The sequence below is a fragment of the Pinus tabuliformis genome, chromosome 4_2 (genome assembly GCF_031772625.1).
Source record: "Pinus tabuliformis cultivar Carrire ecotype Pingquan chromosome 4_2, CPIR1, whole genome shotgun sequence".
Classification (NCBI taxonomy): domain Eukaryota; kingdom Viridiplantae; phylum Streptophyta; class Pinopsida; order Pinales; family Pinaceae; genus Pinus; species Pinus tabuliformis.
Window position 1 is genome coordinate 1,130,884,257 of NC_142304.1, and position 22,289 is coordinate 1,130,906,545.

The window sequence follows — 22,289 nt, forward strand, 5'->3', positions numbered from 1 at the left end:
TATTAAAATCATATTTTTAACCTCTTCATATCTTAACTACTTATGGAAAACCAATCTCTTACTTTTAAACTAATATTTTTAATAAAATTTAACCTCAATTGCATACGTAATATCAAACACCATCCCATCCTATCATATAAAAATCCATATTTAAAAACTGAAAAATTTATATATAAATTATTTTATATTACTCCCAAGTGAATCCAACCAGCTGTAGATATGTCCTAACATCTACATTTATGAATTTCTTCATCCTTGAAAGTAACAGCATTGAAGGATTCTCTTATTTTTCCTAACCATAATCCCTCCGGTAAGGAACAATGTCTACAGCTCGTTCATTGATGACTCAAAGGATTTTCTAAGAAGTCTTTACCGATGTTGCATTGACAGCAATTGGACTTGCCACCAAATGGTGTCTATTTACCCATGTAATTGACCCAAATACATACTCTCCTGCAGAACTCTTGACAGCTCTGAGTGCCACATTAAATGATTTTTTTTCCCCACTTCTTGAAAATTGAAGCACTTGAGGCTGAACCGAAACGGAAATTCCATCAGGGGACTGCACCTTTGCTCTGTAAATTGCAGGTCCATTTCCTACATTTGTCACAGTTCTTTTCACAGTCACAGACCCTTTCAGGTCTGAGACACTGATAGAAGGATAGTTGAGGTCATATATCTTAGGTTCACCTGCTGGACAAGAGAATACCTTCCCTGTTATGGCCTTAATCTGGGTTGAATTATAGTTCAAGCTGCAGAGGAAGCTATTGTAGTCTCTGGTTGATAGATCATAGACTAGGCCAGGATCTGCAGCCCCATTTGGATTAACATGACCCGCGCCATAGTTGAAAGGACCGGCTGTTTGCAGGGACGAATCCTTAATTCTGCCCTTGGTGTTGTCTGTTATTTTAGCTGAAAGAAAATAATGTGCACAGTCAAAGGGAGAGTAACTGAGCATATAGATGTTTGTTTGGCAATCTGTATTTTAACAAAATGGGGTTTGCCTTCCTAAATCTCCCCTGCTTAAAATGACTTAAGTATGGTTAGACACGTATACCTGTAGTCATAAGGGCAGACTTGATGGACCCCGGGCTCCAATGAGGCTGTAGTCGTTTTAATAAGGCTGCAACACCAGCAACATGTGGAGTGGCCATAGATGTGCCAGAAAATATATTGAAAGGTACATGTCTATTATCAGAGGTAAGATCAGTTATTGGTGCTGCTTCTGAATATGCTGCAAGAATGTTCACCCCTGGAGCTGTGATATCAGGCTGCATTGGAGAAAAAATTAAAAACTTTCTTTGCATGAAATTGCAGTACCTTACAATTGATATATTATGATATAAACACATGTTTCAGGAATTGGATTATAACCTTGAGTATGTCAGGACTAATAGGATTTGGCCCAGGAGAAGAAAAAACTGCCATCACCGGAGCTGGCTTTATATTTAACTGAGTCCTTGAATAAATGGAAGCCACAGGGGACCTGATTGTGCATAATTTAATTGCAATTTATCATGTAAGCTCTTTAACGGACTAAAATCCTTTTTAATCAACCTATTTCAAGAATATTTTGAAATTAGATAAACATCTGTAATGTCAATGAATCTGATCAATAGAATATTTTGAAATTAGATAAACATCCGTAATGTTAATGAATATGATCGATAGAAATGAGGTAAATTATTTTTGTTTGTTTATCCAATTCAAAAATATTTCTAGAATCTGTAATTAAATTAAGGGGAGCGAAATTTTGTTTCTATTGTTAATTCTAAAATAATATTTTAGATTATAATAAATGAGAGTAACATCACTCTTATCCATCATATTCGAAATATTCTTAAAATCTGCAATCAAAATACATGGAATTAAAAACTGCCCTGAAAACCTACCTTGTTGAATTAATGTATTGAAAAACTACTGTTCCAGCAGACGCATTCAAATTTGTTGCAGGCAGTACATGAATGTCTAAATCGACGTGCTGGGGAGTTTGCTTTCCATTGCAGAGAATCATACCTACTCCCCCTGCCGCACGAACCGCTTCACCTTTCTCAATATTGTCGTTGATACCGCTGAGGCAAGCAACGATCTTTCCTTTAACTTTTCTGGGATCTAGAGCTCCCAGGAAGCACCGCTCTCTGCAATATTATTCTCATTAAAACGAAAACACCCACTGTGTATAATTTCACTGATGGAACTGGTACTCTTTCTTGGAAAAATAATAATCATTGAAAATGAAAATTAACAAGCATGTAGCTCATACCCAGCGGTTTCATTTGTATTTGGAGCTCTGACATTCACCGATGATACAAGAGGGTAGAGTCTGTTCTTTGGTAACTGGAATTGGGACAGACTTCGTCCCTGCCATGAAACAAAAACATAGAAAAGAGTATCTAAGTATTTATGAGGGATCAGATATCCTGACTTTAATGCCCTAAATGTTGTTTTATATTTATATTTAATGTAGTATTTGTTACAGGTTTGGAATTTTTTTGAGCAATGTAATTAGAATTTCGGAAAAAAAAATGGTTGGAATCACAAATTTTAATTATGAATTTTACAATTTAAGTGTTTCCAATTATTAGTTAATTTAAAATTGTTTCATTAAACTTTTATCAAATATTTTAAAATATAAAACACTATTTATTTTAAATAAATAAATTAAAAAATAACTTGAATTTATAATGCTTTCACAAAAAAGATAGATTTAATAAATTATAAAAGTTGATTATTAGAATATAAATAATTGATATAAATAAATTTCTTTTAATAAAAATGATAAGCCTAGTTTAATGAGGTTCTAAATTTGCTTTTAAAATAGTAGAAGATTATGAATTTTATGAATGAAATCAAAAGAAGCTTTGATAAACAAACAAGTTTTATCAACCTCAAAGTGAAGATTATGAATCTTATGAATGAAACCAAAAGAAGCTTTGACAAACAAAGAAGTTTTATCAATAACTTTGTTAAATTCTATCATCTAGAGAATGAGCTAGGTCATAAGTGAGGGCTCTTCTGCAATTTACTATAGGGCTAACAAGAGTGTATTTTTGTTTTTGTAAATTTTAGGTTGCTCATAGATAATTGAAGTTTGAGGGTTATGAAGAGTAAGTCATTTATGAATAAAGTTTACAATGGCTTTGACCACTAAGTTAGTGATGGAATTTATCATATTTTTAAATAAAAATTTGTATGAAGAAAATGATCGAAAAATGAAAAGTTTAAATTCATAGTTAAAAGTTAATAACATTAAAATATTAACCTTATTAACTTTTAAAATAATAATATTGATATTATCATTAAAATACCATATAAATTAATTTTTTTATTTGTAAAAATTATATTTAGACATCTTTTCACAACATAGTAAAGATTAAATTTTCAATACAAATATGATGGAACATAATGAAAAATTAAAACATTTTTCAAAGCTACCAAAGATGGAAGATCATGAGATAATTAGAATTGGAAAAGGGTGAGGGGTATTATGAGAAAATTAGAAGCGGAAGAGGGTGAGGGGGTTTTTGGAAAAGGGAAAGGAAGGATTAATGTAAGTTAATGTTTTGAAAGTATTAAATCATTATATAAAATATTTAAATTATTATAATTAGTTTTATTAAATTTATTAAAAATTTCATGTTAAGGAATTTGATATTTAAATTTAAAATATAAATTTTAAGATATTTTTTGATAAGTTTAGTAGGATTATATTTTCATTATGTCTAGGGAATTGAACAGTGACATCAAAAAGTGCCTAGTGCCTTAACAAAAACTGAACATGTCTATCCAAGACTCTATAAACAAATTCCAAAACATTTTTATTTTAATTGTTATTTTTATTTTAATGGTAGATTTTAAAAATGTGATGAAAATTTCCCATAAATTTCAAAATATTTTTAAAATATATAACCAAATTTAAATACCAAAATAATTTTAAAATCTGCCATCAAATTAATTTCAACAAATTTAAAGGAATAAAATATACTCACTGTATATGTCGTGTTGTTTCCAAGAGTAGCGATTGAAGGGAATTCCCTATCGACAGTGCTTGCTGCCACAGTTATGATCCATGGTGCCACATTTGTAACACTTCCTTCTTCTGGACCAAAATTTCCTCCAGCGGAGACAACTATCTTTCCTCTCTGGACTGCATGGAATGCTCCAATGGCAATTGCATCTTCAAAATAATCTGGGTCAGGGGAATATGCCACAGAAATAGAGAAAACATCTACACCGTCATGTATCCCTTGATCAAATGCTGCAAGCATATCCGCAGCAGTGCAAGCATATCCGAACAAGCTAGGCCAACAAGCTTTGTATGTTGCAACTCTGGCATGGGGAGCTCCTCCTTTTGCAACCCCTTTTGCATGTCCGTATAAACTTGCATTTCTCACAAAATTCCCACCAGCTATGGACAGAGTGTGCGTTCCATGCCCTTCTTTGTCTCGCGGGGAACGATATTCCCCTGATAGAGACAGATTCAGATGCCCATATACAGCTTCATATCCCTTGATAAAGTATCTAGCTCCAATCAATTTCCTGGTGCAAATAACAATTTGGTGAGTGAAATGTTGATCCTTTAAAGAAAAGTTTAGCGCCCTTATTTCCAATCAAATCCCTATTTGAGTGTGAAAGATTTTCTTTACCAATCTAGGTAACAGGGGTTCTATAGTGGAGTTGGGTTTTATAAAAATCAACAAAGCATCCAGCATAAAGAGTTTGAGCATATTGTCCAATCTACATGTTGCAATTTCTTCTTCATTCTCAATTTAATAAACTGAAAATAAGAATGGCATCAGATTGCAAAGAATACAACAAAATCAAATAAAAAAGTATGCACACCAAACAAGTTGTATTGTTATTTTTTAATCGATCCAAAAAAACATAAAGTGGAACAAAACCTTGCATGAAAGACAAACTGTACTAGTGCTTGGGAAAAGCCTCAGTAAACTGTACTACTTCATACAAACACCTCTAAAAAGAAGTATAAAATCTATATCTATATTTAAAGCTTTGGAACGTGTATCCATGAAGGTAGTCCACAAAAATATAATTTTTGTAACTTGGAAATTATAATCTTTTTCTTTGAAAAAAAAAATCTTTCATCAATTTTAAACCACTTTAAAACTCTTAATTTTATAAAGACTTGAGTCAACCTAAAAAACCGAAAATCTACTTCCATATAATTATTAGTAAATTCATATGCACCTGCAAAAACCCTTTGGATAAAAAATGTTGGAAAGAATTTAATGATAGAACTATCAACCTTCCATATGTTGATCTGGGAAAATGAAGATCAGAAATTCAAAATACTTGGAAATGACTTTTTCCCTTATTCAACAGTCATCCTTTATTTCAAAAACCAAAGTAATTTTTCCCTCTTAAATAGAGGAAAGTCCTTATATGTTTGGAACATCAAAATAATGCATAAACAACAAGGAACATAAAGTATTTCTTAACTTTCCACGATTGGACTCATCATCTATCTCATAAAAGATGATACAATTGGACTTTACCAATTAAAACTACTTGGAAAATACATTGATTCATGCCACGTATATCAGTCAGCCCACCTGTTGCATTGCCTTGAAGTGAATTTTGTGCCATTTTGGCAGATCCCTTTCCATCTGGTAGGAACAGGCCCGAAACCTTTGTCACTGAAGCTTGCAGATTCGGGCCATGCTCCTTAACATAACAACAATAACGTTAACAACATAAATCAAATGAATTAACTTTAGTAATGTCTTATTAAACCTGTTATGAATTAGTCTTTATAATTTCTTCTTGAGAAAATCAATGCTTCATTTAGGCATGCATATGAGTTCAGTTTCAATTTATATTGTATTAAGTAGTTACTTTGTGCTTTTCCTAAAAGACATTGTAGTTGAACAAGCATGCAGGATGTAAAGCATTTTGATTAATAAATAGAGTAGATTTTGATTTAGGAAAATGTAGTGAATTGAAGTTTATTATGTTTAGAAAATTTATGATTATTAATAACTTATTATAAGGGGAAATGATTAATAAATAGAGTAGATTTTGATTTAGGAAAATGTAGTGAATTGAAGTTTATTATGTTTAGAAAATGTATGATTATTAATAACTTATTATAAGGGGAAATGAGAAGAAAATTGTTACAGTATGTAGTTAGTTTTTGCGTTTTGTATTATTATTTTGTGTGCAGGCTGTCTTGTTTAATTTGTAATGTTTTGTTTTCATGACATGTTGGGAAGCATTAATTATATGGAAAATATTTTCAATATTGAGTAATCAAAATTTAAGTATTCATAAATTTTAAGATGTGTTAGATATAGTTTAAGATAGTTAAGATAAGGTTTTTTTAATGACCTTTAAAAATGTATAGGATATAGTTTGAACAAGGTATGATAAGGTGCAAGTATGAGCACTAGTAGTGAATTAAATATGAATAGAGAGCACTATTTATTTCTATAAAGATGATCCATGTTGATGAAATGCACAACTCCTAAGTTTAGGATTTGTGGATTGAAACGTAGTCATGGTACATATTTTTATGGATCAAAGTATCAGGAAAAATTATAATCAATTACTTAATAGGATACAATAAGAATATTGTTAGTATTGATAGCACATTATAAGTAGGTAGTTCACTAAATGGATTTGAAATTGATCTTCAATGATCACAATAGGGGAGAACCCTAAGTGCAACAACCACCTAGGCTTGAAGTAGACATAAACTGTAAGAAACATAAATTTTGCTTATAAATTCATGAAGATATTATATAGTTTGAAAAAAGTTCTTAATCTTAGTATTTAAGAGTTAAAACTAATATTCTATAGCATGGTTCTGTTATGTCAAAATGAACCAATATTATATGTAAAACCAACAAGCTCTCTGTTTGTATATTTTAGGTAGATGATTTTATGTTTAACTATAATATCTATAAAATTATACATGAATCCAAGCAAGTGATGTTTGAGTTCAAGATGCTCTTTGTGAATTAATGCATTACTTTCTTGGTATGAAATTATATAAACTGCTTGATGTTATTTTCATTTGTTCCATTAAAAGCTTGGCAATCATATTATCATAAGCTGAAAAGCTAAACCAAAAAAATAAAAACAATAACATTGATGTAACTCAATTTTAGAAATTAGATAATAATCTCATATATACATTACCAGACCATATATAAGTTTTGTAATCAGTGTTATTTCTAGATTTATAACAAATCTACATAGAAACGAATTTGGGTCATGATATTTATTATACTACACCAAAGAATTTGGAGTTGGTAGTTTTAATTCAAATTGAGATGGCTTATTAGATGATCAGAAATCAACATTAACATACTATTTTAATATGATAATATTAATCTATAATAAAATTTTAACGAGCAAGCAGATCTATTTTTATATATCCATTATAACAAGCAAGCAGATCTATTTCTATATGATATATAAAGTATATTAATATTTTATATCTATTTCTATATAATATATAAAGTATATTAATATTTTATTTTAATACTTCTATAAATTTTATTCCATTTATATGTTTATTTTTAAAATTTATATTAACTTTTAAGTTTTACTTGGTTGATGGTAAAAATCCAATATAAACTGAAACCCCAAAAAAATACAAAACAGTCTCACCTATTAGATTGTTTTTTAATATAATTTAAACCAGATTTGAACGAGAAGAGAATAACAACGTTGTTAATGCATGCCATTGACATTTCATGCATCCCTTTTCTGATTATTTTTCATCTACAAAAATAGTTAAGTTCTGAGGGGTACCTGTATCCAGGTGAGCAATGATAACGTTCTTCCCGAACTTTCCTTTTTTCCATAGCGATTGCTCAGGAATTTCTTCATTTTCAGACTCTCCCGCTCCTTTTTCTAGGCCGAGGAATCCCCATGAGTGAGTTGTCTGCAGACTGCCGACTTTGTTGACAAATACAGACAATACCTGCGGGTGTTCTGAATCACAACACCCAAAACCAGTAGGACCACTTCATTCAGATAGCCAAAATTCCATGTGTTTGCAAGTTAGACCATTCATTCAATGCAACAAATGTAGAGGGTCGTTTAATGCTAAGAATGTTACTTGATAGAGAGACAGCGTGCTCTTCTTTCAGAATGGCAGCAAAACCATTAATGGAGGTGGTGTATGAGTAGAAGATGGCTTCTCTGGCTGCTCTCTTGCTGTATGGAGCCCAATTCATAAGCAGGAATAACCAGATTCAAAAGCTTGTAACATTTATATCATATAACAATAACAAGAATACTATGCTGGGATATAATCTTGCTCATATGTATATAATGATCTTTTTTAAATATAATAGAAATACTATACAACTTTTTCTTCTGAAAAAAAAAAAAACGAGAAGAAGATTTTAAATATTACTCTACTAGTTTCAAATTAGTTGGCAATGCTATGGGTTATTTATGAATTAAGTTTATCTATTCAAGTTATTGTTACTGTGATGGTAGATTTTGAGAATATTTTTGGATTTGTTACAAGGTAGATGAAACAATTAACTCTTTTTTTGTGTATTAGATTCCAGTCTTTGATCAATTTATTAATAAAAAATAACTTTATTTTAAAGAAATAGAAATAAAACAATAAATTTGATTCACTAAATCAAATTCCAAAATATTTCTTAATTTACAACCAAATTATTTATAAAAATAACTTACATTTTAAGAAAAATATTACAGTACCTTTTAAATAATATGAACAAAATTAAATTAAATGTGAATAAAACAAAATTTATAACCTAAAATAACAATAACATAAAAATATTAATTTTATTTATATCTTTGAAAAATAAAACTACTTTTCTGATTCATATTAAATAAAATTAACTCTTAAATTAAAACAAAAACCTCTGATTCATAAATAAAACTAACTCTTAAATTAAAATAAATATTTAAAAACAAACTGTATATTAAAATAGTCTTATATAAAAATTTAACGCAATATTTTAAAATTTATCAATTTATTCAATTACCTTCCGAGTATTGATCCCAGAATCCTATAATGTGTGTTCGCCACTTGTCCGTATGGCAAATTCTCGTTATGTTGTCCTCCCAGGTACACTATATAAGACTGCAGGAAACAACACAAATTGAATCATATATTTGGTTAAAATCTTTATATATATATAATTAAAAAGGAGTTATGATCAATTATTATAAAATAAATTTATTAAAAAATAATGGTAAATGAAATATTTTAAAATTTTATATATTAAATATTTATATAATATATTTAAAAATAAATAAAGTTAAAAATACTAAAACTAATAACTTTACCAGAGTTTCATGTGATAGTTAACAACCCATATTTCTGACAGAATCATTTCATACCTAATACCAACTAACCTATCTTTCACCCATATGTTTTAAAAAAGGAAAAAACTAAAATATATTTAGAGGAATTGTAGAGATGGTTAAAAAGTGGCCAGAATAGCAAAAAAAATTGAAAAGATATTGCAGTAGTAGTGTTTGAATCATGTTTTTGATGGTGGAAATGGATTCAACACCATCAACAATCTCTGAGGCACCCAAAATTTGAAAGTTTAACAGCTATAGCCTGATTTACAAAAATCTCTACAAAATTTCATCAAGTTGAAATGGATTCAGCACCATCAAAAACCTTTGAGGCACCAAAATCTGGAAGTTTGATAGCTATAACCCAGATTTACAAAAATCTCTGCAAAACTTTATCAAAATCTTGCCAGAATTTCTATGAATTTCCCGACAAAAAAAATATTTTATTTAGACTACCAAAAAATACTCATTCCAATCAATTAAAAAAACTGAAAACATATGATAATAATTTTATGTTATTATTTTTATTTAAACTTTTTGGATTGGATTTTGTTTATATTTCAAAAGCAAATGAGTTTAATTTTAAGTTATTAAGTTTCTATAATTTAAACATTTCAAAAGTAGATGAAGATGTTGAATTTATTTTTTACCATAAAATCAAATTATTTGGTTTTGAAAAATATTATTTTATTAAAATAAATAAATTAATAAAAACTATAATTTGGATTTTTTGGAATTAAGACTTCTGTGATTCATAATAATTGTACTATTATTTTTCAGAAAAATCACATAAGAAAAATTTTCTTCCAGACATTAGTGTGGACAAGATGAACCACAGTGGCTGGTTCCAAAAGCATCTACTAGAATTTTTCTTATGTAATTTTTGCCTGGTACAATTTGGATTATTAAAATGGTGGTTAGACAGAATAGTTGGTATATTGCTCACTAAAATTTATTTCCGTGAGAGTTGCCTAATGATGAAAAATATTATTGTAATGAGTAAGTACCTAAGAACATGATTTGTTTTAACCTTAGTACTGCTCTTGGTTTATGCCTTGTGAATTACATGACGATGACAAATTTGTCCAGCCTATAATTATTGTTTATATTAACCCTCACTCTGGCCCGAAACAAATAGAGTAGATAATTTCCCAAAAAAACTAATAAAACTCATATAAATAATTTCATCTCATTATTATATGTAATAGATCATATCATCTGATGATGAAAACCTGTCTCACAATGTTGACATATAAAAGATATTGTGCACGCAATAAAAGGTGTAATGTATCCAGAATTTTTTTTGTTTTTGTTGGGTTAAAATGAGTGATATAATTTCTGGTTACATGATAAATTTCAGTGGTTTAAAATAGGTTTGTAAATGAATAACTAAATCTAAAACAACTTTTGAGCTACTCAAATTTTGCTGACACTTACAATTCCAAAAAATCCAGTGGAAATCCAAAATAAGCATAAATCAGTACTTGCTGAACTTAAATCTTAATGCAATTCCTCTGAAATTCTAATAACTATAAATCTTCAGACTGCAGCTACTGAATAACAATATTCCCGAAACAAATACAAAGCAACATTCATAAGGCGAGCTGTTGTTCTTGCCTGTGTAGCGCCCAAGGCCGAATATACGAATGACAGTGACAAAACAACGAGTACAACTGAAATCGTTCTCCCGGCCATGGTGGGTGCTGCGCAGAATTATTTCAAAACGTTATGACTCTGCGCGTACCAGGGCTTTGCAGCTGCTTCATATAAAAAATAACGACTAGAATAGGCATCTGGTATTATATGGAAAGGGCTTATATATATATAAACATTGAAATGGTTTGACAGACCTAGTTGAATACCAAAGCTATAACCAGATTGGCATGTCCTCTCCAGTGACAGCAACATGTGAAGCACGGCGGATATTTTGGCTTCTTTAATTCCTATGATTGGGAAACTTGTTGAGAACTGCAATTCATCTCTAATTGCAACTCATCCCTAATAATTGTTTCGTGATAAGGTTAAATAATTAGTCCGCAAGATCCCTTTGCTGTCAGATTTATCGTAGTTTGTTATGGAAATTCGGAACATTGGAGTATTAATATGGATTTTTGTGTAAATGATTGCTAAAAACTTTTAAATTCATGCAACAATCTTAGAGGTGACTTTAATAAAAAAAAAATTAAATAAAGATATTTATATTGGATTTGAAAATAATTTCAAATTAACATATTTTCAGTTGGAAGAAAAAAGAGAAGTTTCTTTAATTCTTACCCATGTAAAAGAGTATTGTCCAAGATAGATTAATATTTTTATAATGTCATGTGGAGATATTAAGATATTTTTGTATTAAAAGAGTATTGTCCAAGATAGATTAATATTTTTATAATGTCATGTGGAGATATTAAGATATTTTTGTATTTTGTGTTACTATAGGTTTTTCATTCGCCATGTTTGAATGAAAAAAAGAGAACACAGAGCTAATGATATGGTTGTGACTTTTTTATTGAGCCTATAGGTTTATTAGGCCGAGAGGCTCATTCTACAGCTCAGTATGATGTGTAATCGTGTCTGCAGTCACCAAAGTTGAAATTTTGTTCATGTTCATGTTTTTAGATTGTTATTGTAAAAATCCAATATAAACTGAAACCCCAAAAAATACAAAACACTCTCACCTATTAGATTGTGTTAATTCATGACTATGAAGGTTGTGAATTGTGATTTTCTCTTTTTTCGAAGAGCCTCTATAGCACCATTTTGAAGGTATTACAATTTTCTGGAGTCAAAAGAATTCTGCCTTGTGAAAGATTTTGTTGGACATGCTGAATTTTTTAGTCTAATTGTTTCTTTCCAGTCCAACAGAAACTTAAATAAATTGGATTGTGAACTGATTTTATGTCCCACAGCTAATCTCCAATCAAAACCTTGTTCATTTTCTCACACAAACCATGCGAGAAAATTACATAATCTACTACACTTGCTCCATTGTAAGTATTGCAAGTGAAATTACTAGACTTTGCCCATCTAGACAAGCCATTACAAATGACTAAATCAAAGGCCCTACATAGAGTAAGCTATTTTTCACCAAAGAGATTGCATCCATTGTCCTATGAAATTATTTCCCTCTGATGATTACTCTCCTTTGTAAGCCAAATAGGGTCGCAATCTTCTTTACAGCAAAGAATGCTAGCTTGTTCACTTGTAGTCCTAGCATTGAAATCACCCACTATAAGAACTTCACGTAGCTAAGAATATGTTGCAATATCCACTTTTAAGGCTACAAATGGATCTTTGTGGTCAATCTCTCTACCTTTGTAGATTTTTGAAACTTGCAGCACAAACTAACATGCTGCAATTCGGATGTAGTTTCCATTTTCTAAAATTAGTTTCCATTTTCTAAAATTTTAAACCAAATGAATTGCTTATTTGAGCCTTCTTTTTCTACTTGAATGAGATGACCTTCTTTATCTCTCACTAAAACCATTATACCCCCGTGTCCTTTTCCATTTCCTACTGACTTGTTCCACACTACCTTCTTCCAGTGTCCTTCAAACACAGGTGACTTACACGCTTCATGCTCATGTGTTTATATGAGGCAAATTAGGCATCTACCTTCTGCAATATGCCCTAACCCAGGCCCTCATCTCCCGGGGTAACCTTTGCAGTTCCAACAAACTAATCTTAAGGAAATCTGGGCATGACTTGATTGCTATTTATTTTGACGTGCAAGACTCACATTTGAGTCTTTGTCCTTGCTTTCCCATACTGACCTTGCTTCCTGATTTCTTGTTGAAAGTTTGTTGCCTCTTATTTATTACCATCTTACTGCTCTGTTTTGGAAGGAGGTCCAAATCGCACTATCATAGCTTTTCCTTTATAAATCTATGCTCTCTTGATTTTATCTCTTGCTACCCAAAGATTTAACATTTCTTCCAGTTGTCTTACAGTTAAATATTCTTCTAGGAAAAAGTGAGAACCCCTCAAGAGATGCTTCTTGCTTAGAATGATATATTTATCATGCAAGCTAGTTATGATGAATTTTATGGGCCTGGCTCTCTCACCGTTAAACTTACCCACCCTTCATGCTTGGCATATTTGTCTTTTCCATAGCAACTTGTCTTTCAAGAAGTCTCTTGCAAGGTCAAGAGTACATCCATTTTTCCCAAGTCTTTCACCCCTTTAATAATTATGTTTGCTTCTCTATTTTTTCTTTCCTTGCCTTCTCCATCTTGCATGTTGTTAACTTGAATGTTTGTTTCTCCTTCCTTATTAGCATAATTGCTAATAACTTGAGCCCAAGTGTTGGAAACTTTGGTAGAATCTCCTTTCACTTTTTCTCTTGCTCTCTCTTCATGGTTGTCTATTTGGGCAATCATTTTCCTTTTATCTTGGGCTAATTTCGCATTCACTGCCTATGTACTTTCCACTACATATTTCTTTATGTTTTGCACATCTACCTTCATGTGTTTCCATTCTATCTTCCCTATCAGGAGGGCATCCTGTAGCAATGCCACTTGTTCTTTCAAAAATTTATTGCTTTCTGCTAATGCCTTGTTCTCAGCTGTTATTATATGAATTTTATGATCTCTTTCTTTCTCTTTAGCTTCGACAACCTCCAACCTTTGTTTTGCATTTAACAATTCTTTCACATAAAGATCAAATGACCATGTGAGAGGTGTGGATGTGGGACTACATAAGGCATAACCATCAATGACTTTTCCTCTAGACTTCTTGTTGCCACATGCTTGTAGAGGGGACTTGTTTGAGTGCTTATTGTGAAGGGTTCGAGTACTTTCCTTTTAAGACGATTTTTTCCTTGTCTGCTCCCATTTTGGACGAGCTAGTCTTCGTTTTAAAATGCCCCGATACTGTTTGGCATTGACCCAAACCCACTTCCTAGCTTTTGCAGATGGGACAATTTTCACTTGTCCTAAATCATTTGTCTCCACATCTTCTTAAATCCCTTGTCCCCTTGTCATGTTTGAATGCATTTTCCATCCAACATGTTCCGAGAAATATGTAGGTCTATAAAATGCCAAGATTACTTTGCACTGCTCCTCATTGTTCAGGTTATCACTACTCCTTGCTTAGGCTATAGGTTTCTCCTTGCTCAATACTTTTGTTGCATAAAAATCTCCCTTCTCTCACAATGCATAAAAAAATTTAAATAACTATACAAAACATTTAAATAATATTGGCTCAAAAAAAAATTGCACATGAAGAAATTGAATCCCTGTCAACTCATGTTAGATTCGTATTTAAAATTGAACTATGCTAGTATAAATTAACAATGGAAAACATCAAGCCTACTATGAACTTTTGGAAAAACATCAAATTAACATACTTATATTGAATTTGAAACCAATTTTAAATTAACATATTTTTAGTTAGAAAAAAAAGGAAGTTTCTTTAATTCTTACTCATGTATGAGTATTGTGCAAGGCGATCAATATTTTTATAATGCCATATTGAGATATTAACATATTTTTGTGTGTATGCAGGTTTGTCATTCACCATGATTGAATGAAAAGAAATAGAACAATACGTTAATGATATGGTCACCCTTTTATATAAATTAACAATGGACGACCTTTGTCACTACGAACTCTTAAAATTTTTATTTACTAAAAACATAAAGGCCCAAATACTCTTATCAGATAGGGCTATTCGGATATGGGACCCCATGGACCAAAATTTTCATCTATAAGATTAAGCCTTTTCTCTTGAGGTGAAAAATCTATGTTTCCTCACTAAATTATCAAGTCAAGGTGCTTGGATGGTTGTAGAAAGGAAGAGAAGGTGGGGAGGAAATTGTTGGTAGTTACATCATTCATCATTTTCAATTATGAGCTTATAAAACCACTAGAAAAATTCCCATCAAGGACATGAAATATATTGTTAGCTATGTGAGTGATAATAGTATTTGTTAGGTATATGTTATATTTTTTGCATGACTATCGCCATGAATGAGATGATAGATATTGTTAGGTATGTGTTATATTCTTTGTGTATCTACCCCCAAAATGATTCTTATCAAAGCACCAAAAATGGGTCACAATGGGGTTTAAGCCTCTCAAAAGAAACTTAAATGGGATTTCACATATTTTTTTGCATCTTTTGGCACAATTTTCTATTTTGGTGGTTTTGTGGGGCATAGTGGTTTAGACCATGGTTTTCTAATTTTGGTTAAGGAATTAAGATTGTAAACTAATCCAAATTAATGGAATATATGGTTTCCATATCATATACATTGTATTGTAAATAATGAAATTGATTGAAGATAAAAAAATTAGAGGTGGAAATCTAAAAGGTTTGTTGGTTTTCCCATATTGAATTTTTTAGTAAATCTCTATGTAGTATGTGATTTTCCATTGTTTTACTTTTCTATTTACAAAAAAATTGTGTATTCATCACATAATTGTTTTTTATTTAAACTACATTTCGTATAAGAGGGTAGGTGTAAGCTAATGATGGACGTTAGCGGCAATGAAAAACTAAAAAAATAACAATATGTTAACTTGGCGGGATGATTAAAGGTACTTATGCAATGAATTTTAATATGGTGTAAAATAATTAGACGTATGAAAATGAATAAGATTTCTCCATATATTATTTTTTATTTATAGAAAATAAGTCTAGCTATGTGAATTTTTAGTTTTTCTAACATTTTTTTGTTATTTTCATTCAAAATATAGTGCTTATGTTTATGTTAGTACAACCTTTGAGTAACTAAATGATATAGTGTTACTACAAAAACTTGTAGAGTTGTAGAGAACATATTGTTTAATTACTCAAGCTATCAATCACACTATAAAAGTACAGGTTATCTTGTTTTTGCATTTTGTATTATTATTTTGTGTGCAGGTTATCTTGTTTAATTTGTAATGTTTTGTTTTCATTGAGTATAAAAGACATGTTGGGAAGCATTAATTATATGGAAAATATTTTCAATATTGGGTAATCAAAATTTAAGTATTCATAAATTTTAAGATGTGTTAGATATAGTTTAAGCTAGTTAAGATAAGGTTTTTTTAATGACCTCTAAAGATGTATAGGATATAGTTTGAACAAGGTACCATAAAGTGCAAGTATGAGTATTAGTAGCGAATTAAATATGAATAGAGAGCCTTATTTATTTCTATAAAGATGATCCATGTTGATGAAATGCACAACTCATAAGTGTAGGATAGTCATGGTACATATTTTTATGGATCAAAGTATTAAGAAAAATTGTAATAAATTACTTAATGGGATACAATAAGAATATTGTTAGTATTGTTAGTATTGATAGCACATTATAAGTGGGTAGTTCATTAAAGGGATTTGAAATTGATCTTCAATGATCACAATAAGGGAGAATCCTACATGCAACAACCAACTAGGTTTGAGGTAGAAATAAACGGTAAGAAACATAAATTTTGCCAAAGTTCTTAAACTTAGTATTTAAGAATTAATACTAATATTTTATAGCATGGTTTTTGTTATATCAAAATGAACCAATATTATATGTAAAACCAACAAGCTCTCCATTTATATATTTTAGGTAGATGATTTTATATTTAACTATAATATCTATAATTATACATGAATCCAAGCAAGTTATGTTTGAGTTCAATATGCTCTTCTTTGAATTAATGCATTACTTTCTTGGTATGAAATTATATAAATTGCTTGATGTTATTTTCATTTATTCCATCTAAAGCTTGGCAATCATATTGCCATAAGCTGAAAAGCTAAACAAAAAAAATAAGAACAACAACATTGATGTAACTCAATTTTGGAAATTAGATGATCATCTAGTATATACATTACTAGACCATATATAAGTTTTGTAATCAGTGTTATTTCTAAATTTATAACAAATCTATATAAAAAAGAATTTGGGTCATGATATTTATTATACTACAAGAAAGAATTTGGAGTTGGTAGTTTTAATTCAAATTGATATGACTTAGTAGATGATCAGAAATCAACATTAACATATTATTTTAATATGATAATATTAATCTATAATGGAATTTTAACAAGCAAACAGATCTATTTTTATATATCCATTATAACAAGCAATCAGATCTATTTCTATATAATATATAAAGTATATTAATATTTTATTTTAATCCTTTTATAAATTTTATTCAATTTGTATTTTTATTTTTAATTTTTATATTAACTTTTACTTTTACTTGGTTGATGGTAAAAATCCAATATAAACTGAAACCCCAAAAAATACAAAACACTCTCACCTATTAGATTGTTTTTTAATCTAATTTAAACCAGATCTGAAAGAGCAGAGAATAACAACGTTGTTAATGCATGCCATTGACTTTTCATGCAACCCTTTTCTGATTATTTTCATCTACAACAATAGTTTAGTTCTGAAGGGTACCTGTATCCAGGTGAGCAATGATAACGTTCTTCCCGAACTTTCCTCTTTTCCATAGCGATTGCTCAGGAATTTCTTCATTTTCAGACTCTCCCGCTCCTTTTTTTAGGCCGAGGAATCCCCATGAGTGAGTTGTCTGCAGACTGCCGACTATGTTGACAAATACAGACAATACCTGCGGGTGTTCTGAATCACAACACCCAAAACCAGTAGGACCACTTCATTCAGATAGCCAAAATTCCATGTGTTTGCAAGTTAGACCATTCATTCAATGCAACAAATGTAGAGGGTCGTTTAATGCTAAGTATGTTACTTGATAGAGAGACAGCGTGCTCTTCTTCCAGAATGGCAGCAAAACCATTAATGGAGGTGGTGTATGAGTAGAAGATGGCTTCTCTGGCTGCTCTCTTGCTGTATGTTTTCATTTAAAACTTCTTTATCAGAGCCCAATCCATAAGCAGGAATAACCAGATTCAAAAGCTTGTAACATTTATATTATATAACAACAACAAGAATCTTGCTCATATGTATATACTGATCCTTTTTAAATATTAAATATAATAGAAATACTATACAGCTTTTTGTTCGGCAAAAAAAATCAACAACAAGAACATGCTGATACCTTTATCTTCTATACATATATAGATAAGAGAATTAGTAAGCAATGCTGTCGGTTATTTATGAATTAAGCTTATCTATTCAAGTTATTGTTACTGTGATGGTAGATTTTGAAAATATTTTTAGATTTGTTACAAGCTAGATGAAACAATTAACTCTTTTTATTTATTAGACTTCAGTCTTTGATCAATTTATTAATAAAAAATAATTTTATTTTAAAAAAATAGAAATAAAATAATAAATTTAATTCACTCAATCAAATTCCAAAATATTTTTTAATTTACAATCAAATTATTTATCAAAAATAACTTACATTTAAAAAAAATATTACAGTATCTTTTAAATAATATGAACAAAATTAAATTAAATGTGAATAAAACAAAATTTATAACCTAAACTAACAATAACATAAAAATATTAATTTTATTTATATCTTTGAAAAATAAAACTACTTTTCTGATTCATATTAAATAAAATTAACTCTTAAATTAAAACAAAAACCCCTGATTCATAAATAAAACTAACTCTTAAATTAAAATAAATATTTAAAAAAAACTATATATTAAAATAGTCTATATAAAAAGTTAACGCAATATTTTAAAATTTATCAATTTATTCAATTACCTTCCGAGTATTGATCCCAAAATCCTATAATGTGTGTTCGCTACTTGTCCGTATCGCAAATTCTCGTTATGTTGTCCTCCCAGGTACACTATATAAGACTGCAGGAAACAACACAAATTGAATCATATATTTGGTTAAAATCTTTATATATATATAATTAAAAAGGAGTGATGATCAAATATTATAAAATAAATTTATTAAAAAATAATAGTAAATGAAATATTTTAAAATTTTATATATTAAATATTTATATAATATATTTAAAAATAAATAAAGTTAAAAATACTAAAACTAATAAATTTACCAGACTTTCATGTCATACTTAATAACCCATATTTCTGACAAAATCATTTCATACCTAATAGCCACTAACCTATTCTTTCACCCATATTTTTTTAAAAAGGAAAAGACTAGAAGGAAAGAAAAATATATTTATAGGAATTGTAGAGATTATTAAAAAGTGGCCGGAATAGCAAAAAAATTCAAAAAATATTGCAGTAGCAGTGTTTGAATCATGTTTTTGATGGTGGAAATGGATTCAGCACGATCAACAACCTCTGAGGCACCCAAAATATGAAAGTTTGACAGCTATAACATGGATTTACAAAAATCTCTACAAAATTTTATGAAGTTGAAATGGATTCAGCACCATCAAAAACCGTTAACGCACCCAAAATCTGGAAGGTTGATAGCTATAACCCAGATTTACAAAAATCTCTGCAAATTTTTATGAAAATCTTGCCAGAATTTCTATAAATTTGGGAAAAAAAACATTTTATTTAGACTACCAAAAAAATACTCATTCCAATCAATTAAAAAAACGGAAACATATGATAATAATTTTATGTTATTATTTTTATTTAAACTTTTTGGATTGGATTTGGTTTAAAATCTCATTAAAAATGGAAAAGTTTAATTTTAAATTATTAAGTTTATATAATTTAAATATTTCCAAAGTAAAAGTAAATGTGTTTAATTTTAAGTTATTAAGTTTCTATAATTTAAACATTTCAAAAGTAGATGAAGATTTTGAATTTATTTTTTACCCTAAAATCAAATTATTTAATTTTGAAAAAATATTATTTTATTAAAATAAATAAATTAATAAAAACTATAACTTGGATTTTTTGGAATTAAGACTTTTGTGATTCATAATAATTGTACCATTATTTTTCTGAAAAAATCACATAAGAAAAATTCTAGTCCAAGCATTAGTATGGTTCATCTTCAAGACAAGATGAACTATAGTTGCTGGTTCGAAACACATCTACTAGAATTTTTCTTATGTGATTTTTGCCTGATACAATTTGGATTATTAGTTGCCTAATGATGAAAAATATTATTGTAAGAGTAAGTGCCTAAGAACATGGTTTGTTCTTAGTTTATGCCGTGTGAATTACATGATGATGAGAAATTTGTCAGGCCTATAATTATGGTTTATATTAACCCTCACTCTCGCCCGAAACAAATAGAGTAGATAATTTCCCCAAAAAAACTAATAAAACTCATATAAATAATGACTCATTATTATATGTAATAGATCATATCATCTGATGATGAAAACCTGTCTCACAATGTTGATATATAAAAGATATTGCAGGCAATAAAAGGTGTAAAGTATCCAGATTGAGGTTAAAATGAGTGATATAATTTCTGGTTACATGATAAATTTCAGTGGTTTAAAATAGGTTTGTAAATGAATAACTAAATCTAACACAACTTTTGAGCTACTCAAATTTTGCTGACACTTACACTTCCAAAAAATCCAGTGGAAATCCAAAATAAACACAAATCAGTATTTACTGAACTTAAATCTTAATGCAATTCCTCTGAAATTCTAATAACTATAAACCTTCAGACCGCAGCTACTGAATAACAATATTCTCCAAACAAATACAAAGCAACATTCATAAGGCGAGCTGTTGTTCTTGCCTGTGTAGCGCCCAAGGCCGAAAATACGAATGACAGTGACAAAACAACGAGTACAACTGAGATCGTTCTCCCGGCCATGGTGGGTGCTGCGCAGAATTATTTCAAAACGTGATGACTCTGCGCGTACCAGGGCTTTGCAGCTGCTTCATATAAAAAATAACGACTAGAATAGACATCTGGTATTATATGGAAGGGGCTTATATATATAAAAACATTGAAATGGTTTGACAGACCTAGTTGAATACCAAAGCTATAACCAGATTGGCATGCCCTCTCCAGTGACAGCAATATGTGAAGCACGGCGGATATTTTGGCTTCTTTAATTCCTATGATTGGGAAACTTGTTGAGAACTGCAATTCATCTTTAATTGCAACTCATCCCTAATAATTGTTTCGTGACAAGGTTAAATAATTAGTCCGCAAGATCCATATGCTGTCAGATTTATTGTGGTTTGCTATGGAAATTCGGAACATTGGAGTATTAATATGGATTTTTGTGTAAATGATGCTAAAAACTTTTAAATTCATGCAACAATTTTTTTTTCAGAGAGAAAATCAATATAGATTATATTAAGAAAATATAATATTTTGCATACATAACAAAGAGACCATCCCAGTCCTGAAACAGAGTTCAGAGAGAAAATCATTATAGATTATATTAAGAAAATATAATATTTTGCATACATAACAAAGAGACCATCCCAGTCCTGAAACAGAGTTCAGAAAACGTCTAGATGGCAGATAAACAGATACCCGGCAAAAGAAAATAACCTTTGTTAGTCCAATTGCTTATAGATTTTTAAATTTAGCAGCAAAATTCATGCAACAATCTTAGAGGTGGCTTTTATGACAAATACCACTTGCAGTTATAGCATTGAGAAAGAATTAATGAAGGACAGGAAGCCTACCGTGAAGTTGATAAAAAAAAATTAAACAAAGATATTTATATTGTATTTGAAAATAATTTTAAATTAACATATTTTCGGTTGGAAGAAAAAAGAGAAGTTTCTTTAATTCTTAGTCATGTAAACGAGTATTGTCCAAGATAGATTAATATTTTTATAATGTTATGTGGAGATATTAAGATATTTTTGTATTTTGTGTTACTATAGGTTTGTCATTGGCCATGTTTGAATGAAATGAAGGAGAACACAGAGCTAATGATATGGTTGTCACTTTTTTATTGAGCCTAAATGTTTATTAGGCCAAGAGGCTCATTCTACAGCTCAGTATCATGTGTAATTGTGTCTAAAAATTAAAAGAAAAATAGAAAGAAGAAAAGAAATTATTTTATGGTTGTCACTTTTTTATTGAGCCTAAACATTTATTGGGCCGAGAGGCTCATTCTACAGCTCAGTATGATGTGTAATTGTGTCTGTAGTCACCAAAGTTGAAATTTTGTTCATGTTCGCCA

General features: G+C 29.8%; 1 protein-coding gene across 1 annotated transcript in view; it reads right to left on the reverse strand.

Moving 5' to 3' along the window:
- Positions 1-358: 358 nt before the first annotated feature.
- Positions 359-22,289, reverse strand: part of LOC149173646 (subtilisin-like protease SBT5.3) — a 44,807-nt gene continuing 22,876 nt past the window's right edge. Inside the window, exons 5-20 of the mRNA XM_089426780.1 lie at positions 21,560-21,582; positions 20,796-21,015; positions 18,944-19,041; positions 18,015-18,112; positions 17,705-17,887; positions 10,936-11,021; positions 8,997-9,094; positions 8,090-8,187; positions 7,780-7,962; positions 5,574-5,685; positions 3,990-4,539; positions 2,264-2,361; positions 1,893-2,138; positions 1,375-1,486; positions 1,058-1,271; positions 359-912 (exon numbers count right to left, since the gene is read on the reverse strand). Of these exons, the coding sequence (XP_089282906.1) occupies positions 359-912; positions 1,058-1,271; positions 1,375-1,486; positions 1,893-2,138; positions 2,264-2,361; positions 3,990-4,539; positions 5,574-5,685; positions 7,780-7,962; positions 8,090-8,187; positions 8,997-9,094; positions 10,936-11,021; positions 17,705-17,887; positions 18,015-18,112; positions 18,944-19,041; positions 20,796-21,015; positions 21,560-21,582 (2,973 nt within the window). The remainder of the gene's footprint in view (positions 913-1,057; positions 1,272-1,374; positions 1,487-1,892; positions 2,139-2,263; positions 2,362-3,989; positions 4,540-5,573; positions 5,686-7,779; positions 7,963-8,089; positions 8,188-8,996; positions 9,095-10,935; positions 11,022-17,704; positions 17,888-18,014; positions 18,113-18,943; positions 19,042-20,795; positions 21,016-21,559; positions 21,583-22,289) is intronic.